At 41.8% G+C, this 22,070-nt stretch overlaps 1 protein-coding gene across 10 annotated transcripts in view; it reads right to left on the bottom strand.

Moving 5' to 3' along the window:
* Positions 1–22,070, bottom strand: part of ATXN2 (ataxin 2) — a 66,269-nt gene that overhangs the window by 28,298 nt on the left and 15,901 nt on the right. For 6 of the 10 annotated variants that reach the window (XM_084820086.1, XM_084820087.1, XM_084820082.1 and 3 more), the window contains exons 3-11: positions 17,946–18,005; positions 16,386–16,457; positions 14,753–14,903; positions 11,112–11,126; positions 7,830–7,954; positions 4,574–4,665; positions 3,635–3,832; positions 2,525–2,703; positions 541–744 (exon numbers count right to left, since the gene is read on the bottom strand). In XM_084820086.1, the coding sequence (XP_084676212.1) occupies positions 541–744; positions 2,525–2,703; positions 3,635–3,832; positions 4,574–4,665; positions 7,830–7,954; positions 11,112–11,126; positions 14,753–14,903; positions 16,386–16,457; positions 17,946–18,005 (1,096 nt within the window). The remainder of the gene's footprint in view (positions 1–540; positions 745–2,524; positions 2,704–3,634; positions 3,833–4,573; positions 4,666–7,829; positions 7,955–11,111; positions 11,127–14,752; positions 14,904–16,385; positions 16,458–17,945; positions 18,006–22,070) is intronic. The other 4 variants (XM_084820091.1, XM_084820092.1, XM_084820088.1 and 1 more) reach the window with 1 other exon arrangement.

The raw sequence follows: 22,070 nt of genomic DNA, 5'->3' as shown, positions 1-22,070 counted from the left end.
TGTGGTGCCTTTCAAAATCAAGTTTTCCCAAGGTGGTGTACAGTCAGTATAAATAAAGGTTTGTTTTTAACCAGGGATCTGAAACCAGCTTCAAACCCTGGTTAAAAATAAAGCCTAATTACCACTGAGCAGGGTTAGTGGCAGTGCCAGCATAACCCTTAACCATGGTTATTGCCAACAAGCAGTAGGGGAGAGCATGTGATCCCACAACCGTAGTTAAACTATATCACAACTGTTACATTTACATGGGCTCTGCGAGGCACGAAAGCAGTGCTAGGAAGATGAGTTTATTCTCACACCCTGAGGAAAAGAACACCATGTTAGGATACAGTTCTTGTGAAGTTTTCCCTTAAAAACAAAAACAAAAAAGGTTTACAAAAATAGCCAGATAATAAAGCCAAAAACAACATTTTAAAGTGTACAAATTATAGGCTCAGTAATGAAGAGAACAACTTTTAACTATAACTCACAAGAGGAAGGGGGGGGGAACACAAAAGACAAACGAAAACTCATGAACAAACAAAATTGTGGTATTTGTACCTTCTGAAGAAATGCGTTTAGTAGAGACAGGAGCTGGAGAGCCATGAGCAGAGGGGTGAGACGGGGGCCTGGAGGGCCGCGAGAGGGGCCTGGAGGGCGGCCTTGTAGGGGTGGCTGCCCGAGATGAAAGAGAGTTGGGACCTGACTGGTAGCGAGAAGGTGGGCGAGAGGAAGGAGATGGGCAAGGCGATGGCCAGGGAACACCTGACAGAACAAATGATATGAAGGAAAGCATAAAAACTAAAGAAAAAAAATTATGGGGGAAAAACAGGGGGGGGAGTAAAAATGACAAAAATGATTTCTCATACTTTTTTTTTTAACCCATTGGGGAGTTCTACAGGGCTCATACAAACAACAAAATTAAGTTCTGAAAAGCTATTCCACCCTCATTCTAGGACAGATCAGATTATAAAGAATACAGTCATCAACTGGAGCTTCCCCCAGTGGGTTAAATGCAGGATCTGTGAACACTACCACAGAAGAGACAATGAAGTGTAAATCAGTCAGACAGTATGCATAGAGCAGGCCCCACTTATGCCGCCTGCGCCATATCACAGATAGCTGCATATGATGCCTGGGTGGCCAGGAAGGCCTAGACATGTGGCCAATCCTCCCCTTAACAGGTCAAGCATATCTGCACCAAATTGCCCAGTGTAAAAGGAGTGCACCATAATACATGTTACTTGGCACAGCAACCATTTGACATGAAGGCACAAGCAGCTACCAGAAGATTCATTAAGCAGGCGGAGCACAACAACCGCTGGATCTACCACTTCCAAATGTAAAGACAAGTGAAAATGACAGAAATCCCTTAACAAAGAGAGCTGTGTTCAGCGTCTGACATTGCTTCTATTGAGCCCTTTCAATAATGGGGTCATTCAGAATTTTAGTGATACAGGAAATTGGGCCGCAAGCCTCGACTTAGTCCTGCTGGCCCTTGGGCGACAGCGGTAGGTCCTCCAGAGGGCATTATTTCCAAACCCAAGCCAGCATCCCTTTGAAAATGCAAGGCCTTTGATCTTCCATGGCATGTAGGAAGCAACAAAAAGGACAAAAGGCTGTGGGTGCAGCCCAGCGTGCACTGCTGAGTACATGCTCTGTTCATCTGTATTAGTCCTGCTGAAGCTCCTCTCTTTTTGCAACAGCAGTGCTTGGTGAACTGCAAGTCTCTCCTTTTATTTTGCAGATGCAACATAGCTATCTTTTATTTTTGGCCAGCTGCAGCTCATACACGCCGTCAACGCCACTTACCTTAAATCATTGCATAGTCCAGGCCTCCTCTCCCCAGCTCCACACTTGTGTGTGTCATCTATTTAGAGAAATTTATACCCTGGCACTTGGCTCCAAAGAGCTCCCAGGGCATCTGCCAACACAGTAAAATGCACTGTATTGCTTTAGTGGACTGCTGTGTTAAGATTTCTTCATGCCAATTTTGGAAGTCATAACAAAAAAAACCCTGAGCTGCTCAATCAAGCTGGTGCAATTGTTGATGCATTCATAAGAAATTGGTTCCCAGTATAATACAGACAGCTGCCCGTACTCCTGAGGATGTTGCAGAAAGTGTCAGATAGCGGGTTTACGAGGCATGTAATACTCAGAGGGAGGACTGCTGGACTGCTTTTCCTTCCATCAGATTCATCTGCATTTCAACACTTTGCAAGGACTAAACAGAAGACTTTGCTGGCTACTTTCACTGACTTCATGGGGACTACAGTGTTGAAGGTGGTTAGAGAATCACCTTTCTGGGCACAGAGAGCCACTTGCTGTCTTCAAAAGAGAGCTGGATTCTGTGCTGGAAGGTGATTCTGCACACGTTCTAAAAATCAGAATGGGCCCAACTCAATACAACCAATTTTAGATTATTTATATTTATTTGTAGGATGCATGAGGAAAAATTATTTCAAAGTGCAACTACCACAGGAATCCAGCAATAACAAGCTCTCTCTACAAAGGCTTGCTTATTTAAGTTATGATGGATACTTGCCTCCATTAACTACTCTTTGGTCTGGTCCAGAATTAGAACTGTAGTCTGATGAGTGAGACCCAGATCTTGAAATCGGTGGGCCTGATCCAGACTGACCCATCCTTGGTGAATTCTGCCTTCCAGTTCCCCAGGAAAGAACATCTCTATTCCGCTGTCCAGGTGGAATGTACTTGTTCTCCCTGAAGAGTGGGGGGCAAGAAGAGGATACATTATGCTAATTATGCCAAGTGCTGAATTCTATGTTCCACTATGTTTAAAGGCAAGATTATAGGCAGGGAAACTATGAAATGTTCAGGAACGAGGGGAGCACATCTTTTAATGCAAGATGTCAGTTGTTCAAAAAATGTACAAGGCAAACAATTTATGTTCACCCATTGCTTCAAATCAGGAGAGGAGCAACAATTTCCAAGCAACAACAAAAATTACACTGCAGAGCCCACAACAATTAAAAGATTTAATGGCAGTTCCGAAAGGTATTGGTAGATAAAAGATATTTGACTTTTAAAAAAACACAACATTCAGAATGTATCATTTCTCAGTACTATAGCATCAAAACATCATATACACACACTAATGCATGTCCAATAAATACAGACAGTGTGAGCAATATAACAGCCTACTCCAACCTGGCATCCTCCAGATGTGATGAACTACAACTCCCATCTGCCCAGCCAGCACAGCAATGGTCAGCTGATTGGGAATGATGGGGGTTGAATATGCCTATTTAATACGTTATACAAAAGACAGCCCAATAATTTCAAATACAGCAATAGCAATCCAGGACCTTAATCATGTAGTGGAAAAATGTCCAGTAACATGCATTATCCTTCTCAACTATAACAGACCAGTCCACTGATCTCTCAAAGTCGTTCCACTCTATAGGCAGAAGACGGAACGTCCAATCATGCGGCCAAGGAAAAATTCACAGGGAAAAAATGGTTTTCACACTGAGAAAAGCGTTTGTAGAGTGTAGAAAACTTTTGGTTTCCCACAAAACACACAAAAATTGCAAGTAATTTTGTTATCACACACCAACTGAATCTCAAGCAACAGATAATTTTATAAGATGTGATAATGCAATAAACATTTCATTTTCCCTCTCTCACATACCTGGGTGTCGTACCATGGCCCTCTCGCTCGTTCGCACTTCTCTGAACAGCCGTGTATTTTTCTTCTTCTGACCGGTCATCATTTTCCAAAGCAGCTCGAGCTTTGTACTGAGCACTTGATTCAATTTCTTCTGCTAACTGGGTTGCTCTGGCTTCCCGTTTTAAAAATTCTTCTGAGTTATCTCTTTCTAGGGGTACCCTAAAAGAAAAAAAGAGAATGAACAATATTGATTTTACATCTAGATTCCCTTCGAGAAAAATATTCCTAACTGTTAAAGTGGTAAATTCTCTGCATCAGAGGAATCAACTGATGATGATGTGACAGTTTAATTGTGTCGGTTAATGGGTTTCCAACCCATTACCTTCATGAAATCCTGTCTATGTTGTCTTGTCTGTAAAAAACTCTTTGGCCCTAGAAGCCCTGCACTATTGTTTTTTTAAAGACACTCCCATGTGGAAGAGGTAATTGCATTGGGATTTATACTACTTGGATTAACCTATCTCCTGTACCTGTTGGACAATTGCCAAGAGCAAAGCCAACTAAAACATTGGGGTACAATCCAGAATACACAGAGCACAAGACACAATAAGTTTCATGCTAACCAGACTAATTTGTGAGATGCCAATTATAGAAAACAGGATCTGTTACCAAGGATTCTGGCAGAAGAATCGACCTTTTTCTATAAGCCTTCATCCCAGCCTCTTAAAAGAACTTTCTGTTTTGATTAATGTGCATCAAGGGTACAGGGGTAGCTGTCCAAAATTTAGAATTCAATTTTTGACCACCATTCCCCAAGAAGTGAGGGGAGAGAAAGTACATAACCCATAGCTGCTCTCCCCTCACCCACCTCCACCCTAGCAGGTGAAGGTACTGGAGGAACTAATATTGAAATCACTAAGAGTAACCAATATAAAAATCACAGCAGATATTGCAACTTACGTGTAAGAAGATAAACTGCTGTCGTAAGTTGACACTACACCGTAGTTTTCTTCATTGTATCGAAACATGTCATTAGGATCCCATCCATTTGACTAGAAGGCAAAATATAAAAAAGAAAAGGGGGGCTTGGATTTTAAAATGGCATGAAAGAAAAACATCTGCTCAAGTTTAAAGGCTGTCTGAAGGAACTGCCTTTCCCTTTATAGACAGAAGTCACAAAAATTGGAATGCTCTGAACTACCAGGCCACATTTTAATCAACAGCTGCTGCATAACTACATATTGACCAGGTTCACACGTAATGACAAACCATGGTTTAATTAACCATGGGCTGTTGAATCATGGGTTGCCGTTACATGTGACCCTGGAACTATGGACTAAGTATGGGTTGTTAATCACAAACAACCCATGAAGAGAGCCCATGGTTGTTGTTGTGTTGTGAACTTTGGATTGTTTCAACCATGGGTTGTCTTTATATATGAACCCAGGACTGTGGGTTGTTCATGAGTTGTGCCATAAAAGTATTTGGGTTACAGGAAACCTACAGAACAGGTTAAGGAGGAGGGAAACAAACAACCCAAGGACTGAGAAAACAAACCATGGTTTGTTTAATCTACCAGAAAAACCCTGGGTAGGGCAAAAAAGCAGGGTTTAAGTAAACCATGGGTTAGTGTTACGTGCGAACCAGGCCTTAGTAAGACAAGATGACAATTCACCGCTTGAAATATGCCAACATTTTGCCTTACTTTGATTAGTGGTGGGACACTGTATGTGTCACGAAGAGGTGCTAATGTTATTATACACACACAGAATATATACAGCAAACTTGTATATAAATAGTTTTTAACTGTGTGTTTAATTTATTTGCTTTTACATTGTGTTTTTATTTTTATTTTTAATTGTTTTATTGTTCACTGCCTTGAGCACCATTCTTTGGCAGAAAGGCAAGATATTAATCAAATAAATAAATATTTGGCACCAAGAAACAGAAATAGGTGGCAAATGCCATCTCTCAGCAAAATGTTTTATCAAGTCATGCTTTTGATTAGGTTTCACAGCAAGCTTATCTATTTGCTCAATAGAAAATCTGTAGGTCATGCCCAGCATCTGCCTCTTCCATCACTGCCTTCACATCCCCTGTGTTTCTTTATAATACTGCATATGGAATGTAGTGTTGGCAGCTACTGCAAGCAACAGGTACACTGGAATAGCAGATCCAAGGTTGAGCTAACTTACCCCATGATTTGGATAAACACTGTGGTACATGGTATTTTTCAAACAGAATATTAGGCAGCCTCGTGGCAAGCAAGAGAGGAAACTGAAACAATCCCATGTACTCAGCCACCCAAGAACCTAGAATCTGGCATGGTGAAGAGGGATCTAAAATAGTTCTATAAGAGCAGGTGAGTTCTTACAGAACCTTAACAGGCTGTTCTCCTTTCTCCAAAAATGTCTGAAGTTACCCAAGAATTTAGTACTGGATAAACATGGGCCTTCTTGATGGCAGTGCCCACCATTTGGTAAACCTTCCCCCATGCAGTTCAGGATGCAGAAAAAGTGGTATGTTTTAAGTGTCTCTTGAAAACGCACTTGTTCTATCCCCGATGCTGTTCAATATCTACATGAAACTGCTGGGAGAGACCATCAGGAGGTTTGGGGATGAGTGTTATCAGTATGCTGATGTCACCCAAATCTATTTCTCCTTAACATCTTTGTCCAAGGAAGGTATGACTCCTCTGAATGTCTGCCTGAAGTCAGTAATGGGTTGGATGAGGGAGAACAAGCTGAAGTTGAAACCAGGTAAGACAGAGCTGCTCATCATGAAGGGTCCAAATTCAGGAATTGAGGTGTGTCAACCAGTTCTGGATGGGACTGCACTCCCCCTGAAGGAGCAAGTTCATAGCTTGGGCATGCTTATGGACTCGACCTTGCTCCTGGCACCCCAGGTGGAGGCAACAATGAGAAGTGCTTGTTATCAACTTTGACTGATAAGCCAGCTACACCCGTTCCTGGAACATGGTGGTGCATGCACTGGTAATGGTGGTGCATGAGCTGGTTGCCTCTAGGCTTCATTCCTGCAATGCGCTGTACTTGGGGCTGCCTGTATATTTAGTTAAGAAACTCCAACTGGTACAAAATATGGCAGCCAGGTTGGTCTCTGGGACATCCTGTGGAGACCATATTATACCGGTTTTAAAATCTTTACACTGGCTGCCAATTTGTTTCCGAGCAAAATATAAAGCGCTGGTTCTTACCTTTAACACCTTACATGGTCTAGGTCCAAGGTACGTTAGGGAGCACCTCCTCCCCTGCGTCCCAGTCCGCCACCTACGGTCCTTTGAGGGCTCTCTGCTGCGGCTGCCTAGTGTGAGACTGGCAGCCACAGGCAAGAGGACCTCCTCCTTTGCCACCTCTCAGCTGTGGAATGACCTGCCAGTTGAAATGAGCCTACTGACCTCTTTGAAGGTTTTAAGCAGGTATTAAAGACCCTATTATTCCAGCAGGCCTTCCCTTTTTAGAATTCTTGTTCCTTTTGCTGACTTTTGTATACTGTTTTCAAGCTGTGTTGTTTTAAACTGTGTTGTTTTGTCGGATTTTTTAAAAAAATTGTTTTTAGTTATATGTTGTTTGTATATACTGTCTGTATGCTATGTAAATGGTTTTTGCACTTTGTATATTGTATTTTAATGTTTTAACTTTTGTAAACCGCCCAGAGCGCTTCGGCTATGGGGCAATATAAAAATGTAATAAATAATAATTGTTCACTCAGGCTTCTCTGTCTCATAATTGTTTGATTGTAATTAATCATATGCTGCTCTATTTTACCTTTCCTTGTATTACTTCTATTGTTACTTTAGTTGAAATTTCTTTGAGGGTATTTTAAATGTGATTTTTAATATTTATATGTAAACTGCTTAGAGATTTTATTGTATTAAGCAGTACATAAGTATTAATATATAAATAAAGCATTTGATTTAAAAGAGGACCCTTCGCTTTAAGCCACAAGAGGTTTAAGAAAACTAAGTTTCCGCTATCCTTAATGAATTCTCTTTTCTGTTTCTAAACAAAATTTCCGTTCACGAGGCACACAATGCTCTTCTATTCAAGTGTTGCGGGGGGGGGGGGGGGCAGGAGGGAACGTAGCGTCTCTAGAGATAACTGTCTTTTTAGGATAGTAGGGGTAAAAACCGCAATACTGCCATGTTTCTTGGACATTTGTGCTTCAGACTACATGCCCCCCACTCGAATGTGCTTACCACATCAGTTTCTAAAGCTTCAAGATCATCTGAAGTGGTGCCTTCTCCACTATCCCAAGGTTCCAGATCCTTTTCTTTGTGTTCACCATTAACTTTAGCACTGATTGCAGAATCAGTAAAAGCATCTGCAATTGAAAAAAAAAAAAAAAAAAAGTTAAGGAAGTAGTGTCAGTGTGGAGCTCATCTCCTTAAATAGTTTTATTTTACTTCAATTTAGAGCTGGTCAGAAGCACAGGAGCACTCTCTCCTTTGGCACAAACAGCAGCTGAGGGAAGACACTATAAATCTTATGCATGTCTACCCAGAAGTAAGCCCTATTAAACTCAATGGGACTTACTGCCAAGTAAGTGGGTACAGGACTGCAACCTAAGTACAGTGGGATGGCTCCTTCTCCATCTTGGGTTGCACCACCACCACCTTCATAGCCCTATAGCTCTCTGTATCTGTCACAAGGCAGGCAATGGATGAGCCAAGACCTTGCTGCATGTACCAACGTCCCTAAATTACAACCAAAATATGGGGGCATGCACCTCAAGGGGTATCTATCCATGGGCAATCTGATTTCCTTTTTTAAGCCTTCAAACTGCATTATCACAGCTAAAACTGTTTAGAATGCAATAGCTTTAGGTTTCAATACTGTATATATTATAATGTATATTGAAATGATTTCACACAACTAAAACTGATGAGATAGCTGACTTGGAATTTTGTGATAGCAGAGGCATTTCAACAGAAGAGGCCTTAAGGTTTATTGTGAAATATTAACACAATGGTTTTCAAACTCTACGTGTATTTTCCAAACTGACTTGTGTTCCAAGTAGTCCTTATGCATCTGCTAGTGAACCTATGTACACTGCAAAGGATGCTGGGGCATATTATAAAGGGGAAGATTGGGCAGAAGGTAGAAATCAGGATCTACTGGTTGATCTCTGAGTGATTTGCAGGAAACGGCTTATGATTCCTATAATTTAACAACAGTAAATATAATTGCAAATAAAATAAAAAATCCGCCATGGTTGGCCTTGTGCTAATTGTTTCTTATTCAACCTTGGAGTTCCTCTCGTGTAAAACAGGAGTAATAATTGGTTGCATCTAACCAAGTCTTTTTGTGAACCCCTGCTGCCCAGTTTTGGAGTTTTGTATTAGAATCCCCGATTCCTCAACTTAGACATGAATTTGTATACGAAGGTCATCCTTGCATATGACACGTGAGCTACAGCAGGTGTTCCATCCGGCTCTGCTACCCTTAGATGCCATTTTGCACCTGGTTCTGGCTGATGGACCTCAGGACTACGGCAAAAAAAAAAATTAAGTAGATCCTGCAAGCCTGAAGTCTGCTCATCTGTGTTTTAAGGAACACTGCCAGTGCAAGTAGAGCCATGACCAGGCCTTTGGGGCCTCATGGTTGCCATGCGTTATCTCTGTGTGCAACCTACAGGACACACAACTCAAGCCAGTAGCTGTGCAGTGCAGGGGAATACTGGCTGTGGTGGCCACGGGAAGGTTGGTCAGCCATGACTAACCTTCCAATTGAGCTTCTGGAGGACTCCAGGTTCCCCAGACTAAGACATGCAGTCCTTTAAATTTTCCCACCCACAGCACCCTAGAGCAGCCTTCCCCCTCCTGTTGCCCTCCAGATGGCACTGGAATACAATCCCCAGCTAGGTCCCCCATGCTCATGCTGCCTGGGGATGAGGGGAGTTGTACTCCAACACCATCTGGAGGGTAGCAGGATAGGAAAGACTGCCCTAGAGTTTGTGGACCTGTTGTACTTTACTTATAATGTTATAGTATTTACCCTAGAGTGTTTGCTACCAGCGTCCGGCACCGCACCAGAAGGGGAATGGCTGCAGTTAGCCTAGTAGCCACATGCAAGAACTGTGGGAGGAACTCAGAAGGTATCTGAGCACTCTGAACTCCAGCATTCACACTTTTACAGTATGTCATAAAAGAGGTTCTGCAGTACCAGCAACCTTCCATGACCTTGAAGGACTAACTCCTTGGTTGACCTGAAGCAAAAACCCACTTCTCTAGTGAACCCTAGTTAAGAAAACAACTTCCGCAGATCTTATCTAATTGAAGTCACCCTACTTACAACTTGCAAACAACTGGAGAAATAGGAAAAACACTTATTTCTCCAGAGGTCAAATAATGAAACTTAGCAACAGAAGAGCTTGCAGTGCATACATTTATATTAGACCTAGATTCAGTTCCGAGATCAGATTGCAAGTAAAAGGCTGTGTGAAAACTTGACATAGGAAGCAGTCACTCAGCATTAAAGAATCTGTGAATGTACAGCTCCAAACAGCCTGCAAATGATAGGAACATTTTCTTTCCCATTAGCTATCAAAACTCCAAACATTTCACTAAAGTACACAAAATGAAGTGAATAGTAATTTGAAAATTTAAAACACTACACACGCAGTATCACATCTCTGTATTTTGCATTAATTGATGTAAAAGAAATAGCACCACCCTCTCTCTCACATGCAAACACACACAAACCAGTTCCATTCACTGTCACTGAAGTGGACTGGAATCGTCTTATCACCCATGAACACCCACAGAGAGAGTGGGAAGAGTCCATAGTTCACCCCCCCCACACACACACAGTTTATTTCAGGGTAGTAAGGAATAAGTAGCCTATGTAAAGCAATTGTGAAGACACACCTTAAATCTTAAGGTTGGATGGATGGATGAATGGAATGCCAAAGCACAAACCACTGCAAGTTGCATGAAGGTGTAGCTAGTGCAGTTGAAAGAACCACAGCAAGAGACTTGGGCTGAAGCTACCGTGAAAGTTGCCCACATAAAGACAGCAACTGCTCTGGACACAACTCCCCCAAACACTGCTGTTGGGCAACCTTATTCACTGGTTTATGGGGCAGATCACGCATCTCCCCACCCCCCTTCAGCTCTGGAAGCGCTGGGAGAGGAAGCTCGATCTACTTATGTTTTCTCTCATGTCCCGTCTTAGGGGCATACAAAGCAGGTCTGAGTTTCTCAGCTGTCCTATAGACTTAATGTGATATTTTGGACACTCCAAGCCAGTGGGGGGTGGGGGTGGACCTACAGCTGAAATTTGTGCAAGGGCCAGTTCCTCTCCCAAGACAGCAGTTTACTAATATTCTAGTAATGATTCACCAATTTGCTGCATGCATAATTTCAAGTGCCAGAAAGCTACAAGCAAAGCTATAAATACATCCATTACATACAACAATCTTTTAAAAGAGCATTTTGCTAAGTCAAGATGCAAAAATATAAGACTGCCAAATCAATTACCTGTTTCTGAAGGAACTACAACAGACACGGGGAGAGAAAGAAAAATAAAAATAAGTCAGGTCATAACACAGATGCAAATGCAGGTATTTTGCATTCTCTTGTCTATTCAACAGCAACTGCCTTCATAAATGTTTCTACACACCTTTCATGCTTCAAAAACTGACATCCACAACCTCAAAAATCTGGATGGGTAGTCTGATTATACAGGCACATCCTGACCCTCCCCTCACCGTACTATAAAGCCACACAAGTAGCCAGGATATCTTCAGGAGTTGAATTATGCTGAAGAAAACAGCAAATGCTGTTAGCTTTTCTATGTGGATAAATGTTTTGGAAAATTGAAATCATCATAATAAAATGGAAAAAATAAAGAGCAACAGCAACGGTGTCCCCAATGCCACAGCCAGCTTGGTCAGGAATGCCTATCGCATCACCAATTCTAATACATCCAGTAGACATTCAGGGAGGAGATCCAGGAGCCTATTAGTTTGATGGATGGTGCTTAGATATTTTTAACATTTCTTTCATTCCTGCACAGGGGCCCAAAATTTGCAACATTTTCCAGCTCAGAGATAGACAGACAGACAGACAGACAGTCAGTCAGTCAGTCAACATGCTCCTCAGACCCAGAAGGATGGCATATACATCACTACTCACTAACTGTTCTAATATAGACAGCCCCTTAGGACAGTCTTCACCAACATGGTATCCTCCAAATGTTCTGGACTAGAGATGTGAAGGCTCAGGAAAAAAAAGGAAAAATTAAGCAAAAACACTGGCTTTCCTGGTTTTTTTCCGAGAACTGTTGTTTTTTTTCTGAAAAATTGGAAAAACTGAACAGCTTTGGATTATTAAATATTTTATTTTAGAATTTGAGACAAAGTATTTATATATTGTTTCCTTGCCTTTACTCCCCCTAAAATGATTTTAAAAAACTATGTAATAAGAACACTTTTATAGAAAGACTAGAGATGTAAAATACCTGGAAATAATGAAGCCATGGGGAAAAAATGTTTTTTAATCCTCTCTGTAGGATTCCCAGCATAGTTAGTTCTTTAATTACTTATTGAAATTATTGACTAAAGTATATTTTACAGATAGGCATTTATGCTCAGTTTCCCAGTGTGTGAGTAGAGTCACCATTGTGCATTCTTGATGGTTTGGGTTTTGTTCTATGAAGTCCTGCGTTTCTGATGTTTTAGCAGTCATTTAATGTAGTTCTATTCAGACAATAATCACAAATTTACTAACTGAGTTTACTTTTAAAAGTTTTTAAATACAATAATTTTATTAGCAAACTAAGTTATACTTTACGTTCCTAAAGCAGCCCTCCCCAATCTGGTGCCCTTCGGATGTTTTGGACTACACTGCCCAGCATTCCTGACCATTGCCCATACTGCCTGAGGCTAATGGAAGCTGAAGTCCAAAATATCTGGAGGGCACCAGGTTGGGGAAGTCTGTCTTAAAGCAACAAAGTGACTTTAGATCTGTAGAGAGCACTGAAAAGTAAGTATTGCTTATTTTTCAATTTCCCCCCAAATTTCCAATTTTTCTGAAAAAAAAGGTTTTTCCCCATGGCTTCAAAATTCCTGGAAATGTTACATCTCTATTCTGGATTATTCTGGAAGGCTGCTCTTAGGAGGTGAAATGCAGCAAGTTTTGAGCTTTTCATAGCTTGCTTGAAAAACTCAACCTACGTTGCAGGAACTATAAAGTCAAAAGCCACATTAACTTTGATATGGGGAAACCGTGAAGTTTTAAGGATTCTGGCCAGGCCGTCACTCTTATGGCTCAGTTCAGATGATCCTCCACACAGTGACCTGGAGACTCGGACACAAGCAGAAGGCTCACACGTGGATTCCTTTCTCCCCTTTCTGGTTTTGTCTAACCATAGTTTGCTGCGATATCTAAACTGACAAACCTATGTATAGCAATGCCTCCAAACCAAAAGCTGTACAAAGGTACTTCAAATCATTGCTTCAAATACTGTTTTGGAAATTAGTGCTAGTCATAGTAAATTACAACTGGGGGGGAAGAGAGAAAGAAAGAGGAGGAGCATAACACCCCAAGACCATGACATCTTCTCAGTCCTACAAAGCATGTTTTACAGGATTGTCTGAACTGAGACAGACTTTAAAATGATGATTCTGGAATTTAACACTTTGTTCTCTCACTCTCCCCCTCCCTTTGTCAAATCTGATCCACTATGACAGAAGGAATTTATACCGTCAAAGGATGAGTAGTTTTTGACGCAACAGAGGAATAAGCGTCTTCCTCATTCCCAAATCTGAGCACTGTGCTTGGCTTAGCTATTCTGTAAACAGAACAGTCAGCTGTCCTGCACTTCCTCTTCTCAGAATTCAATTAGTCATAGCAGAAAAAAGTGCCTCTATAAATTCTGAGAAGACAAAGGTGATGAGATCTTATCACATATTCCTTCACTATGCCATAGAGGGCCATAACTTCTTCCAGGGTGTCAGTTGAGCCCCATGAATCCTCCCAATCTCTCTTTGCCAGGACTGCCAGAATTTAGCTATTGCCCACCCTCTCAAAGATACCAGATACTCAGGAATTCTTTTGTTATACATAGAGCTTCCTGTTAAACCAGTCAAAGAAATCCTCAGAGGTTACCTAGCAGGCACAGACAGATCTCTTGCACATCAAAACCTTGGCAAGACAGCTCAACTGTTTCCTCTACTGCTCTTGGGAACCTACCAGGTAAACTAATTTTAGCATGTAAACTTCTGGGTTCTATCTGTTTGGGTCTTATATTAAAGTCAGCACTACCAGACAACCCCAAGGATATCAAGAAGTGCTGACTCCCTGTCAAAATGGTACAAGAACAAGGAACCCTCTTTATCCAAATATTTAATATGATAACATTTATAATAAATAAGAAGTGTCTGCATGATCTTGACTCCAGAACACATGAAACTCTTTAAAACCACAATTACAACTTTGCCACATTTATTACCTGCTCAACTGCCTGCAGCTTTCATCTTTATAAATCTAGGCTGGCTTCGATCTCCAGCTGAGCCTTTCTGCCAATAAGCTACTCTCACCACTTTTCTAAAGACATCCTCAAAAAAAGAGAGCCCGTAGAGACTTATTTTCTCACCCTCCATGTTTTGGAAAAAACACTGAAGACAGCTGTGACCAGAACCTGAAGGCCCAGATTAAGTTTAAAGTATACACCACCCCTCACTGTGTAACTCCTCATGTGGGCAGCCATGATAATACAGCTAATGTTGTGGGTCTTCCATTCCTTGCAAATTACAAGAGGCAAGGTGTTTTCTTAAAGTGTTGTAGCAGGTGGTATTGAAGGCTCCAAGGGGTTGCATTCTTCTGAGTAGTTCCAAAGCCCGGGTGCTTCAAATGTGCATTAGGAGCAAGCCTTCTGGAGGCTTCAGTAACACAGTGGCAAAGCACATGCCTTGCATGTACATGGTTTCATGCTTCATTCCTAGCATCTTCAAAGAAAGAACTCTGCCCCAAATCCTAGAAGCGCTGCTGCCAATCAGAGTAAACAACTATATGGACTAATGTTCTGACTCCACAGAACGCAACTCCTTATCTCCTAACTCAGAAACAAAGAAGCTCAGCCTCTGACAACAGTTTGGAAACAATTTAGAAAAACATACCTCTTCGTGCATAACTGGAGTCCATGTCTTTGAACTGCACCATAACAAAATCTGAAGACTTGAACAAGATGCTTTCTATTATGTCTTCTTGTTTTGGCCCCAGACTGGATTCTGCAGTTTTTCGATGAGCAGCATCAAGCACTAAATCACACTGAAATAGAAGGAGGACTTAATTGGGCACAGTCTTCTGGAAGCAAGTGTGATGGGAGAGCATCAAGAGTAAAACAAAAGGTTTAAAAATGCTTTTTCCAAGACTGAAATGCTCAACTGTGGCAGAAAGTTCCTCTTAGCAGTCAGCAGTTAAACAAACTAATTTGTACTATCATCATTCTTAAAATAAGTTGTGGTTGGTGCAGACTTAATGCTAGTTCTCCACATATCATGACCTGAAAAATCAGGAGCCAACCTCAAGAACGCACATTCCTTTCCCCACCTTCCTCACCTCTCTAGATGGTTTCATATTATATGCACACCAACACAAACCACGGCTAAGTCATACGGAGATCTCTCATAAGCAGGGTTTGCAAAACTGCTTCAGACTATGGCTTTCATCTCTAGCTTAGGAAGAATCCTGGTTTGCCTTAACCATGATTGCATGGTGCACAGATAACACAAAACAAAAGGAAAAGAGAGGAGAATGCGCTGGAGAGGAGAACAGGAAGGGTGTGTGCGTTAATAACCATAGCTATTAATTTGCAACCCGTAATATATACATGTTCTAAACAACCATGAGGTTTTTAGCCTGGACAAATTCAAATCTAGAGCAGAGAGGTACAACTTGCAGCCCTCCAGTTGTTTTGGCCTACAACTCCCATCAGCCCTAGCCAGCATAGTCAATGGCAAGGAATGATGGCAGTGTAGGCCAAAACATCTGGAGGGCCACCAGCTGCCACTCCGGATCTAGAGCAACGAACCAGCAGGAATTTGTTCATAACATCACTGACAAGAAACGTTACTCACACGACCAGTCAATCCACTCCAATTAAAACTGTATCAATGGACAGCTACTTATTTTTACTTTGTTCAAAAGGCTGCCCAGAAGAGAGAGCTTTTTATCTTCCTGTTCTACTGGAGCCTAGCTCTTGCATGAGGATGAGGTAACAGTTCTTCTATGGTAAATAATAAACTTATTTCAAAAAACAGTGCACACACAAAATTTAAGAGAAAAAAGTACAAGATGCCAGCCAACAGAATTGAGATAATATTCCTACATTATCAGGGAAGGCTATAACTGCTTAACACTTATATACATTTAAAGAACTGAAGAGAGCATAATAATAATTCAAGTTGTACAAATGCATGGACATCTGTGCTAAACATGCACTCCAGTTTTCATCTGCATGCTTTGTCAGTTTCTGGCAATTATTCTAGTAAAGCTGGCTGGTTCTCAGAAATACCCACCAAAAACAACTGCAGACACACACACCCGTACGAGAGACTGTTTTAGACTTGTTTACATTATTTCCAGTAAAAAATACTGTAAATTCTTAACACTGTGGGTTAATTCTATACACTGGTGGTTTAAGTGAAAACCAAGAAGACAAGATCCCAACACAAGCTTTCTGTACCCAAGCAAAGATGGGCAACAGGATCAGAAGAAAAAAGTTACATGGAAAAAGTTAAATGCATTTACCTTAGGGCTGTACGTTTTAAAAACTCCTTCATATATATTTCCATTTTTCACTTGTACTTCACATTTTGATCCCTAGATGTTTAAAAAAAAAAAGTTGGTGTGCGAAACTTGTTAAGAGGAATGTTCAGTGTAATAAAGGGATTAGAAAACAAAGCAGGACCCAGCAGAGAAATGCAGTATCAGGCAGTTTAGATAACTAAAGAAAAGCTCTTAACTTTACTTTTAGGTGAGGTCTCCATCCATCCCCCAAGCCAGGCCCTGATCAACTGGTTAATTTAGTTAGTGTATCCTGCCCCAAAAAGGCTTTTTTAAAAAGCCACCCCTCCTTTTGCAAAACAGAATCAAGTTCCAACACATTAATACTCTCCCATCCTATGCTGACTTAATCTTATTCTTAATTAATTTATATCCCACCTTTCTGCAAACGTACACAAGGCAGCTTAGAATCAACATAACACAAAATTAAACACCAGCAAAACCAAGAACAGATAAAAACAAACAGCAGAATATACAATAAAATCAAGATTCTAAGATGGACTGCTTAAATAAAACAGTCTTTACCGTCTACCTAAAAGCAGGCAGAGAGGGAGGCTAGAACCATTTCTCTTGGGAGGCCAGGCCACATCCTGGATGCCACAACCAAGAAGACCTTCTGCCTGGGAAACCACTCGCCTCATCTCAGGTGGTGGTGGTGGGAGAGCCTCCAAAGTGGAAAAAGTCTCAGGCAGGCTCATAAGCGGTGGGGAGACATGCTGAGCCCCAGAGGTCAGCTGAAATAGATAGGGGTTGCGTTCGCAAACCACCCTTCCTTCAAGGAGCTCAGATTTTGGCGCAATCTACCTCACAGGCTGGTTGTGAGGTCAGAGACTGCAACTTGCCAAGGGCACCAGTGAGGTTCACAGTGGAGTGAGAATTGGAACCTGGGTTTCTCCAAGGCCAAATCCAACACTCCAACTGACGTGTCTTATGATGCTTCAGAAAGGTTTGGACTCTGAAGAGTCTCCAGTGGAAAGGTGCAGAGTCAAGCTATTTGCACACACAGCAGCGCAAAGTGCAGTTTAAGTTCACTTTGACTATTTGCAAATACACGATGAATGCGCAACCAGCAGCTCAGTTTTGCTGGGTATTTTTATTTTTTTGCCAAGACAGATTGACTATATGACCCATTTCTTACTTCTCACATTTAAAATATATAGCTTAGCATACAGAACTAAAGCTTCAGTTTTGTATCAGGAATATGAAGTCACAGTGGAAAATACTCTGCCACCATCACAATAAAGACACAGAAAACAAATGTTCTTGCCAAATATAGGGGTTTTCCAAACGTAAGCTTTATTCAACCAACCTTCTCCAACCTGGCGCCATCCAGATGTGTTGGACTGCAAGTCCCATCATCCCCAGCCAGCAGGCCCAATGGGGCTGATGGCCAGTGATGACAGGAGTTGTAGTCAACACATCTGATTGGCACCAGGTGGGGGAAGGCTGTACTAAACTATTAAGAAGCCCTAAGCTGCAGTTACAAGTGAAAGATCCTCAAAGAAAGACTGAGCCGTAACTTACAACAACTGACGTAAGTATGTGAACCATTCGCATGTTTGCATATATGCCTTGCAAAGAAATCTGAAAGAAAGAAAGAAAAGTCTTAGTATGTATCAAAGCACAGCTGCAAACCACAAAACCTCAGACCATGGGGGGGGGGGGACCACGAAGCCATGGGAAACATAAGAACCGAGTTAATCAAACTGAATCACATAGAGCCTGTTCGCACATAATGGTGGTGTTCAGCGGCAAATCATGGGTTAATTAACCCATGAATTGTGAGGGGACACACTGCATCAAGCTGCTTCCAGTTTCCAACAATAAACTGCCGCATTCATAATTTGTTACTGTGATGACTGAACCCCAGCACTTTGGGTAGTTTGTGGGTTAAACCACACAAAATTAACCCACGAGCAAACCATGGGTAAACTTTAGGTTGTTTAACCCAAGAAAAATCCAAAGTGCCTGGTTTTGGATGTCATGGTAACAACCTACAAATGCTGCATTCATAGGTTGTTGCTGGAAACAGGAAGCAGTTCGTGCACCTCCCCGCAATTTCTGGGTTAATAACCCATGATTTGCCATTATTACGTGCAAACAGCCCCAGTTTGTTCATGTTCTACTCACTTGCCTAATCAATTGGCAAAGAGTAAGAGTGGGGTTGGCCTGGTTCACACTTAATGGCCCTGTTCAAACGACATGTGAACCCATGATGGGTGACTAGCCACACACTGGGGGCTGTTTTCTGAACAACCCCCAGTGCGTGGTTGGTGTGCTTGACAATCGGGCGGACCACCCCTAGTGTGTTGTTTCTCCCCCCTTCCCCCTCAGTCCTCCAGCCAGCTCTGCCTGGTATCCCAGGGTACCTGGCAGCAGAATCCATCTTGTCTGCTGCCAAGCCCTTGTCCCCACTCTGATATCTACTGCAATGGGAGCCCTTTTTTTTCAGTGCCCCTTTCCCCTTGCCAGAGCTAGCCCCTCCAACGTGCTCAAATGGCACTTCAAAGAGACTGATGCTGCTCCCCACCCCATCCCCCAGCTCCTGCCAAGCCCCCCCTCCCTGCTCCAACCTTGCTACCATCAAAATAGCCTTGCTACAGTGTTGCTTTGAGTGTTCCCTTGTACGCTTGGCATAGAAGGCAGCAGCCACGGCAAGCCCCTATATTTTTGGATACGCGCAGTTGCATACTTCCGCAACTGAGAATAACCAAAATAAAAATTAAATAAAGGGGCCATTTGCACACATTTTCCCAGCGCTGTTTTGGAGGCGAAAAAAGAAAAATAAATGTCAAAATAGGGGGCTCTGAGTGTGATTAGGATCACGGTCGGAGCTTGGTGGGAGCTGGGGGTAGGGTGGCCCCTCCAAAGTGCTGTTTGGGCACTTTGAAGGGGCTGCCACTGGCAAGGGGAGAAGGGCACTGGCAGCAGCTTGGCCACGATTGCAAAAAGCAATCGCAGCTGCACTCAGGAAGACCAGCAGGGGTTTCTGCTGCTCTTGCTGAGAGGCTCGCTGCCCAATACCCTTTACCCACAATGGGTTGGCATGCCTGGATTCAGACAACATGCCAACCCATCGTGAGTATAACAACCCCTACTGCAGACTGTGGGTTATCAGGGTGGGTTGTTTGGGAAAAACAACCCACCCTAATAGAACTGGTGCGGTTTCGCATGACATGCTAACCTATTGTGGGTTGTTCAAGAAAACAACCCATTATGGGTTAGTGTGTCATGGGAATCCAGTCAATGACAACCCAGAAATTGGTCTGAGTATGGGTTGTTACTGAATCGTGAGTTGTCGTTACATGCAAATCCTTCACTTTAGTTTAACTATAGCTTATTAACCACAACCAGGAAGAGAACCCATGGTTTGTTGTTGGGTTGTGAACTCTGGATTGCCTATGGTTAACAACCTATAATTAACCATAGTGCAGGGTTTGCACATAACAACAACCCACAATTCAATGCATATTTAACCTGCACTCTGGGTCGTCGTTATGTGAGAACCAGGTCACAGAGAGCATTGCAATGAGCAACAGCATAACGACATTTTTGAAAAAGTAAGCTGCCATCTATACAGTCACAGGCTTGGAACATCTGAAAATATTTGACCATAGTCAAATAACAGGTGTTCAACCGACAAAGTTTGGCTGCTCATTTGACTACCACACCAATTCAACCTGCAAGCAACTAGACCCACCCTGCCCCCTGTAAACACTCAAAACAGTCTTAAGATTAGCTTCTGTCACATTATCACATAAATATAATAAAAACTCAGAACATGGACACAGGGTTCAATTTCCCAGGGATCTCAGCCTTCTTCCCTCACCACTACTTCTTAAGAACACATACACATACAGTTAGTTTACAATCCTTATAGCTTCCAAAACATTTATTTTATCTTAATTATGTTTAAGTATGTGTTAGCAATGCCCAGTGAAAACTCAAGACACATCAATGAATAATTTTTTCTGTAATCAAGGTGAAGCCCAGCCCCCCACCACATGTTAGCAGAATTATGCCAAAGAGTCAAAGCAGTATGTTAAATTTGAGAAATTACATAACTATGCCTAAATTTGCATAATTTATACAGGTCACAACAATTCTGCTTTTCTTGGCACAAGATTGTGATTGTTAAAAGCACACACAGAGCTCTGGAAATTGTCCCCATCATGCTTACTGCTTGTATTTTAATAATTTTAACCTTCCTATTGTTTTACATTACAGCAAGCAAGACTAAGTTGAAATATCTTAGCTTTAGACCAGGGGTAGGCAACTTGTGGCACTCCAAAGTTTTGGCCTACAACTCCCAGCAGCCCTAGCCAGTATAGCCAATGGTGAGGGGAGTTTTAGGCCAAGACATCTGGAGGGTCAGAAGTTGCCCACCCCTGCTTTAGACTCTTAGAAATATAAGAATAAAGCATCCCAAATTTTACTTGAGAGTTTAAGATCTAGTGATTCTACAGTAAGCACAGATCACATGAAGAAATAGGCTCCAAAAGAGACTTTAATTAACTGCTATGGCTCCTCACGCAAAACAAATGCATGCTCTCCTGGTGTACTATGCGTATTACAGAAAAACAAGAAGCCACCAGCCTATCCATGACCTCTATCATGATACCCATTTTACAGTTTGCACACAACATAAACATGACTCCAGCAGCTCATGCTGAAAGGACCTCTGCGTGGATTTTTGTGAAATGCCAATTGTCATTACAAATAACCGTACATTGCAAGTCTCTGATCCTCGTTCAGGCAACCCTACCAGATGTGAAATGTCATCCAGGCAGCTGCTTTTGGTGAGTCTGCGCATGCATATGTGTAGTGGTGCCAGAGCTTCTAGACTGGAACCTTTCTCCATTCTTCCATCAACTTTTACTCTTGAGATGAGAGTAAAATGAAGCCCCCTTCATTTTTTTGATTGATCAGCTGATAGTCCTCCTCTTTGGGCTGTCTCCTAATGCTTGGGTGTGATCTAGCCCTGTCTATATTGAAGCACATTGGGTTTGTGACATCACCCATTAGCTTAAGGAAGTATGTCAGGAGATAATTCAGAGTATGCCTTATTAAGGTCATCTGTGAACTTATCTTGTGCTACCTAAGTGATATATTTTTGTTTAAAGACATCAATTAATCAATCTCTGTTATCACTGATACACATTCCTAGCAACGCAAGGTATGGAACAATCAGGCAATCTAGACTAATGCATTTTCTACCACTCCTAAGTGTTACAGGAAAAATTCAGAGTAGGGAATATCAATCAAGGCTGTGTCAAGGACCAAGTTAGCTGTGTGTTCAACTTCTCACCAGTAAGGAACAATAATAGGACAAAGCCATAATGTATGGATTAGAGGTTCCACCCCATTCAGTGGTTGATAATGCTAATTTCAGAAACTTGCACACACATATACCCCTTTTTGCACATCACCTCCAAAGCAGAAACAAACAAATCTAACACATACAAATAGAATAAACACTAAGAATTAAAATAAGATCACACCGCTCTTTAACCTCCACAGAAGGAAGAGGAAAGCATTTCAAACCTCAAGTAGGAATGAAAATATTTGGGGGCTGTCACCAACAACACCTTTACATTATTGTGCCTGTGTGCTGCATAGCTGCCAAAAATATCTTTAAACTATGTCTGT

This window comes from Heloderma suspectum, chromosome 13 (assembly GCF_057233095.1).
Source record: "Heloderma suspectum isolate Gila_16-S chromosome 13, 16-S_ref, whole genome shotgun sequence".
Classification (NCBI taxonomy): domain Eukaryota; kingdom Metazoa; phylum Chordata; class Lepidosauria; order Squamata; family Helodermatidae; genus Heloderma; species Heloderma suspectum.
Note: the sequence above shows the minus strand (reverse complement) of the source record. Positions and strands in the feature narration are given on the sequence as shown.